This window comes from Solanum lycopersicum, chromosome 11 (assembly GCF_036512215.1).
Source record: "Solanum lycopersicum chromosome 11, SLM_r2.1".
In the NCBI taxonomy this organism is placed as follows: Eukaryota; Viridiplantae; Streptophyta; class Magnoliopsida; order Solanales; family Solanaceae; genus Solanum; species Solanum lycopersicum.
In genome coordinates this window covers 45707280-45715580 of record NC_090810.1, presented here as the reverse complement: position 1 = coordinate 45715580, position 8301 = coordinate 45707280, and the positions used below count along the sequence as shown (strand labels likewise).

At 32.7% G+C, this 8301-nt stretch overlaps 1 protein-coding gene across 1 annotated transcript; it reads right to left on the bottom strand.

Moving 5' to 3' along the window:
- Positions 1–3082: 3082 nt before the first annotated feature.
- Positions 3083–8097, bottom strand: LOC101259907 (DNA repair RAD52-like protein 2, chloroplastic). Its single transcript, XM_004250649.5, has 4 exons — positions 7442–8097; positions 7165–7202; positions 5130–5221; positions 3083–3406 (listed from the first exon to the last, which is right to left on the bottom strand). Exons 1-4 carry the CDS (start codon positions 7825–7827, stop codon positions 3275–3277), a joined length of 648 nt encoding a protein of 215 aa, XP_004250697.1. The 5' UTR covers positions 7828–8097; the 3' UTR covers positions 3083–3274.
- Positions 8098–8301: the final 204 nt, after the last annotated feature.

Sequence of the window (8301 nt, the reverse complement as noted above, 5' to 3'; positions counted from 1 at the left end):
TTTGTAACTTATGCAATATATGTAACTCCTAAGATCATTACTTTTACTATTTACTACACTATTATCTTCTTATTCATTGTTAAGAAGACTTTTTATAGTATAAACAGTGGTGGTTTTCATTTGGTTTTAGACATACAACACATAAGAGAAGATATAGAGTGATAAAGTATGTCAAAAAGAGAGTTCTTATTGGTTGAAAGGAGGTGTTATTTTTGTGGAGCTTTAGACTCAACTCTTGTCTAGAGTTGTTGATTATCTTTTGTGAATAGGATATTATATCCTGGAGGGGACAAGTCAAAGAGGACTACTGCTGGACCGGTGAAAACATTTGTTGCAGTGGACTGAAATTTCTTTAAAGAGAGCAAGATATTTGCGCCTCAGTGTGAAGAGATTTTATTTCTTCATTTCGTTTTCAGCTCTAATATTGTATTTTTTGTTATCTTGTAAGTTTTCACTAACAATAAGTTCACAAGAACCTTCTTGAAAATATTTTTGTAGTAAATAATAGAATAGTCTAGAGCTTGTAGTATCTAGAACAATCCCTACGTTAGTATAAATATGAGATGATATTGTACAATTATAATCAACCAAAGCAACTCAAGAACAACCTAATAAAAGAGTATTCTTCCATAAACAAGTTCTCCTTTCTAGGTTCTTCTTCGTTAGTTGAGTCTTCCGATCTTGGTTAACGATCTTGAGCTAGTAGAAGATTTCCCGATTATACTTTTTTTTTGTTATTCTCTACAATACCATAGCCTAGCTTAAAAGTTTGTGTCACCCAAAAAGTTTGAAGTTATGAACAATCTAAACCTAATTTCATACTCAAGGTCGAGGTCTATAGCTAAGAAACTTTATTTGGCTGCATACAATCACTTCGATTTTGAAGTTTACCAATTTAACTTATTGATTATTGATTTGTAGGGATGTAATCGTTACAGAACCTTTAAGATATAAACTTATTAGTAATTGGTTAATAGGTTATCAATTTAATCGTTAAGATTTGACACAAAAAAAATTTACTGAAAATCACTTAGAAACAATGTGACAAATCAAATGTACCATGCATATGAGTTCAGAAATTACATCTTGATAAAAAACAAACTCTTTTACATTGTAGAATAAGAGTTTGAAATATCCATAAATAAATGTAGGAAACTAAACTCTAAGTCAAGGATTTTATAAACAAAATGGTATAAATATAATTATTTAATTTGCTATTGGGTTATCGGTTAATCCGTTAAGAAAAAAATTCAAACCATGAAAAATCAATAACGCGATAACAAAAAATTAAGTTTGTTATTAAAACCGTCAAAAGAATAACTTTTTTGGTTGAAATTATGACGTTCGATTCAATCCTAATCGAGTGGATAACACTAATTATTAATAATATTATAAAATTCATAAATGTATAAATTAGTCACGTGAGAAATACTAATGCGATAACGTGAAAAATTAGTAATTAAGGGCTAATCATACATGAATTAAAAATGATTTTTTCTTTAAAAATGAGCCGTTTGGAGTGTTCTTTTTTTTAACCAAAAAAAAACGTTTTTATCTAAAGAATAATAGGTTAAACTTAAATGATTTTAAGTCAAAAAACATAAAATAACGGAAGACCTATTTTTAATTTTAACTTATTTTAAGTTATTTTTAACCTTGTGAATATACTATAACTTATTTTAAGTCATTTTGACTTATTTTTTAATTTGAAAAACTTACTTTTAAGTCAATTCAAACACCCTCTTAAACTTTAAAACTTTGTAACTTTGGCTATTCTTTAAATTGTGGTCCTAAAATTAGGAATGACAATGGCACGGGACATGTGTTGGATGGGGCGGGATGGGTTAAAGAAGAAGCGGGGCGGGTTGGACTACTTCATAAAAATATTGAAGCGGGGCGAGGCAGGTTATAAATTAAAATTTTTAATCCGCAATTTCATACTAGGTTAAGGAGCAAAAGTATTATATATACTACAACTAGGGGTGTTCGTGGTTTGAATAAAAATCGATCCAAATCAAAAAATCAAACCAAATTGATTTAATTTCGATTATGATTTGGTTTGGTTTTAGATTGTTAAGGACCAATAGTATTTGATTTGATTATGATTTTGATCGAAAAAATCGAATAAATAACCGAACTGAACCAACAAGTTATATACATATGTTTTAGTATTATACATACATAATGTTTATATTGATAAACAATTTAAAGATTGTATATGTTTCATCAAAATTTATATATAATTTACTTATGAAAAAAAGTGTAACGTGAAAACATTTTTCTTATTGGTTTCATGTATATGAGTGTCTATCGAAATTCTTTGTGGGACTGAAAAAGTCATTGTCTCTGCCTTCTAATGCCAAAATAGTGAATTTTGAAGTTTTATTCAGTAAATTCAATGATCGAATATTTTGTGATGACATTCATTCTAACTGGCTTTTATCTTTTGAATGGATAGATTGTTTTCACTTTTTTCACATTTTGAATGACTTGTTTCTTTTATTTTTATGTTTGGTTAATAACCGAACTAAACCAAACCAAAATAAAAACTAACCAAATCGATAAATGTGCATTATATTTGATATGGTTTGGTTTTGATAATTTTAAAACCGATTAAATTAATATGATTTTGACCAATAATCGATCTAAATCAACCCGTGAACACCCTAACTACAACTTTAAAAAGTTAAAAGAAGATTAAAACTAAATACGGTAATATAAGTATTATTAGATATAAATGAAATCATGTACAGTTACAAACTATTTTGTATATCAAATTCTTATTATTATCATTATTATTATCATATATTAGGTATCAACAATGTATATCTAAATATACCAAATAAAATATTTGTATGTTGGGTGGAGCAGAAATCTTTGCTACCTAAAATCGAATATTTGTGCACTACCCAATCATTCTAGGGCGTGTATTTTGACATCGATCCACTTTGGAGTAAAATTCACAAACAACACACTTGTCGGCGAAATTTCAACCGAGAAATGATCAGTGGACGTTATTTCTACATAAATAATAAGCATCAACTACTGAGGCATTACAATCTAACAAATACATACGATACACTTCTGTCGAACAATAGAAGATATCTGATATCTTTTCATATTTTGAGGCTTCATCCTCCATGACCATGACCATGACCATAATTTTAGTACATAACTAACAATCCTCATGAATAATATTTTTACATCATCCCGCATAATAAATATTACATCATGTTTCCTTCAACAGCATCTTCAAAACTGTCTACTATTCTTATTAATGATACAGATACAAGCCAAGCCCGAAACGAGCACATGCTCTGCAAAATGCTATCTCCTCAGCAGCAGCAACCACATCTGTGTACTGTCCATTGCCTGGTGATACTGTTCCAGTTGATTCACGGTGTGCCTAGAATAATGCATCAAAAGAATGTACAAGTACACATATCAAAAAAAGGAAGGAAGGTGACTATGACTTCAACATAAATTCAACAGGACAAGTGTTTATCGGAACTTGGAAGTGCTTGCTTGCTTTTTCAAAAACATAGCAAGATCAATTATTGATCAATAGACTTCTCCATCTTGGTAGTTTTACAACACATCAATAACACATGATACTTGAGCCAAATAAAGGCACCTTTAGTGATGGTTGGTAGTGTAATGAACAGAGCCCACAACCTACATGCAAGCTAATAGAAGAGACGTGGTCCTTCAAATAGAATAATGAACAGTTGCTTTATCATTAAACCTGTCCATGCAAGCCCACTTTATCAAATGCAAAAGGTATCAGTATCACTTCCCACAATAGCCAAATTAAGGCAACCTTGCTGAAACATATGCATTATGGTGGAGTTTGTAGGCCTACTCTTATTCCAGGATAAAACTCCAAATAGGTATCAGAAATCCTACTGGCTAATATCATCCAAAGATGATCAAGAGTAAAGGACAGAATGAACTAAGCTTTAACCTATACCTAGAAAATTACAAAGAATTACAAACTTGGATTTTAGAAAATCTGCATATCTGAGAAATAAGAAATACAAACATAAGAATTGTCTTGCTGCAGTTATGAAGACACAACCTTCGAAAATTTGGACCAACTATTAGTTTTCTTTTCAATATGTTCTAATAGACTCACATCAGAAGTCTGAAATGAAACTTTAGACTTTGGCTACAGCGTATTCTTCATGTCAGAAAGATTATTATTATTTTGATTATGGTGGTGTCTAGATCAACTTGAGCGTATCTCAACTAATGTCTGAGAAGATTACTGGTTTGTGTTCACAATCAAAAGATGACCCAAATTTTGGATGTAGAAGAGAAAAAGTGGAGTAGGGTTTTATCACAACCTAAATACTTGTAATACGTCTAGATCTTCACAGACTGGCAACACGACATAAACCATGTATATGCAGTGTATGGAGTTGTTGACCTGATTTTGATCAACAAATCTACAGTATATAGTAAAGCTCCCGCAAACATAAATATAAATAATCATAGTAAGAGGAAAACTAGCTGCAATCTTTATTAGACATTAAAAAATCTAACAATGTTATCTTACGTGGCAGATTCTAGGTTGGCCTCCGCCTTACGCTGACAAATTCAATACTTCAAGCTCAAGATCTGCCAAGACTTTGAGGAATTTTAAGGGCTTCTATGACCTATTTATTTATTTATTTGTTAATCGCCTAATACTTTTTCATTCTTATTTAAGCTTTGAGCTACATCGAATACATCTTAAATACCTTTGTTTAATCATATGCTAGCTAGTTTCATAAATCCTCACAGGAACAACTTTGTACTTCAGTTTTTTAACGGACTTAGGTTTTCAATCTTCTAGAGCCAAAAATTCTACCACTTCATCATTTGGCAATTAAAATGAATTACAATAAAGGAAAAATAAAGAATGGGCATTTCATGTTGGAACAACAAAATCAAACAAGCCATATTGGCTGCATAATGATTTAATTCTAAAAAAGGAAGACTTATAGCCAATTCTTGATCAAGTCTACTTGGCCCTTGCTGATTATAATCAAACATAGAAGCATATTCAGAAATGGTGAAGGGGGAAGAGGAAGGGGGAAAACATAGAAAAAAAAGGATGAGGCACTCATTCGGAGGAATGATCATACCTCTCCATCTGATCCGCGTATAGTGACACGATAAACAACTGTCACACTTCCATTATCTGAGAAAATGACATCTCGTACTTCCCCGCACCAGCCTGTCAAAAGAAATTTAATCATCACATATGCTCAGAACACCAAAATTAATTCCCAGTGTTTACATCAGTCATCAATATGCTGCATGAAGGTCATTTGCACATATTTTTCTAGTCATTTCCAGAAAAACTCAGAAATAATAATAGTTAAGTACAAAGCAAATCAACCATTATGCTGAAGCTTGCAACACATATTATTAAACCAAAAATGTAAATGCCTCATAGAAGTTAAAAGGGCAAGGGATTAAGCATCAGCACAATGAAGTGAAAACATTAAGAAAACTAGAGCAAAAATGTTGCAGAAAAAAAAATTGAAGGTAGAATAATAGGGCCGATCAGATAGAAGAAGCATGTCATTTCCAATTGGAAGAAGAAGACATGAGAAGGTTAAAACAAATAATATAATGGAAGGAGAAGAAGAAAAAAGGAAACAAGAATTACTGAGAATTTCTGAAATATCATTGATTCATCTGCCGTGGCCACATAGTAAGCAAATGTTTTTTGCTGGGAATACTGCTAAGGAATAAAATATGCTTGACAAATATAGGTGTTTCAATGAAAAATTGGTGGGTGAGAATTTCAAGTCTGCTTACTGTCCATTGGTTATCCCATATTTCCCAACTCATCTAGACAGCAAATTAAACAATATCAAGGGTGAAATTTGTCTAGATGCTAATTTAGCTACAGTAAAAACTAGCATTAAAGATGAATTAATCATATATCTTTTATCTTTACAAAGTCCAAGCTCATGTTCCCCAGAGATGTATAAGTAGCTTGATCTCAACATTAGATTTTAAAAGCTAAATCCAGATCGCCACATTTCAGTATCATAATTGTGAAAGCATTAAAGATCAGAAGATACGAGATACGTTCAGTTATCCAAAATTGTTGACTGAAGAAAATTGCAGAAACTTAAACTAATACAAAGAAGTGAGGATTGCACCATTATCAGAAGTGCAAACCTAGGCATAACAATATGATCTTTGAGATATTTTGTTGTTTTTTTTTATCAGTTAATTAGAATCTGTGGCTTAAGCTTTAGGGTACCCCAAACAGAGACAACTCCTTCTGTTTTTGATGTAGTAATCCAAGCAAAGACATTTCCTGCGGCATCCAATCAACAGTTAACAAAACTCCTGACAAACTAGCTTTTCAGAGGAAGAACCTCTCATGGGATTGAAGGAGGAGGCTCAAGGGTTAGAACATTCAAGCCCCCAACCCTTACTTATGCCTAGGACTTGGGAAAATGGAAGGGATCATTCTACACTGTAAGAAAGGAATACGGAACAGAAGAAGGAACCTTGAAAACTGACTATTAGGATATTCATTGAGTAGAACAGCTAAAAATGTCAAAGCTTTGGAGGCTATGCCCTATTGCAGATTTGAAGATATTAAATGAATTAGTTATGCTTTATTTTAAAATTTTCATTTTATGGAGGACACCGAAAAACAATAACTTGTGATGGAGTTAGTTAAGTAACAGAAAATCCTAGACACAATCTTTCAACATAAAAGAAGACGAGAAAGAAGAGGTATCTATGGTTGAGAAGTGCATTTCTTCAAATGTGCTGATTAAGGTTTTAAATACTGCCAATCCAGAAGAAGAGTCACCATAAACATATGCACAGGAACATCATCTAAGACATGTTCTCTGTTCTAGGCTCAAGGGATTCCTACTTCTAGTGATGGTCTCAGAATAACTCAATTCCTTTGCAAAAGAATTAAATTATTAACAAATCACAGGCAAATAAAAATTGGGGCTTTTACACATGTCAAAATGTTTCCATTAGTTCCGACAAAAGAAAATAATACAATCTCATCTACATAACCAAATTACACACTTTCCAAAACCTATTTCTCTACCAATGATACAACGAATAGAACACAGTCATAAGTAGTACACAACAACATAATGATAGAAAAAATAAACAAAAATGCTACCGTACCTGGAGCGTAGAAGCTCAACATCCGGTTAGCATGGTACCTAAATAATTAACAACGTCTTCAGTATCAGATCAACAACAGAAATCGCTGCGGCTGATCTTAATCAAATACTCCTTCAGACTGATAGAATTCATGTGAATTATTATATTTTTACATATTCAGAGAGTACATAAATGATATAACATCCCGTAAGCAACAATTTCTTAAACTGAAACATCTTTTAAAATTGTGCCTGCAAAATCAAAAATTATAAAACTAATAAAAGAGAAATGAAATTACCAGGTGATAAAGGTGGAGTGATCATCATTGTTACCAGCTTTGATGATGTTATCAGGAATTCTCTTGTTCAGGTCACGTAGGATCTCGGCCAAGGGACGAGTAATGCAAGACGAAGCCTTGTCTAGTGGCACCACGTAGTTCGTGTTCGGAACCGATGATGACGGCGATGAAGCGGCGTTCTTACTAGCGCCGACGCCGTCACCGGTGCTACTGTTGTTACTGTTCCGGTCCAAAGCTTTGACTTGCAGTTTCGATGTTCTAGTAGAAAAACTATTGAAGCCGAAATGAAGCTCCGGGGCCGGACTCCGCCGTGGATTTGGGAGCCGCAGCGTTGGTAGGTGGGCGTCCGCCGCCGGCAGCGATGACTTTGTGCAATGCGCTAACATTTTGAGTATTTTTCGCAAACAAAAAAAGAAAAGAAAAGAAGTAAACGTGGCTTCAAAGTTGTGAGCCCACAGGCTTTTGCAGACTTCTATTTAAGGTCTTGTTTGGATGTTAAAATTTAGTGATGTAACTCAGGAGGCAGAGTTAAAAGTGTGTATTGATATACAAATATCTCAACAGTAAGTTTTAAGTATCTCGCCTCAATAATTTAAAAAAGTTGAGAGATTTACAATGATGTTATGTAGTGTATTGGAAAGGGAGGAATGTAATATAAGCTCGTATCTAGTATTTCATGTGATAAGAATGTGTCATCAAAATTTGAAGGTAAGTTTTATAAAGTAATTGTTACACTAAGGGGTCGTTTGATAGCTGGTTAAAGTTATTCATCGATTAATTATTCGTGTATTAGTTATTTAACCTTTTATCCTACATAGAATTCCTCATAATATGTTCATGTATTAGTTATGTAGGTTTCT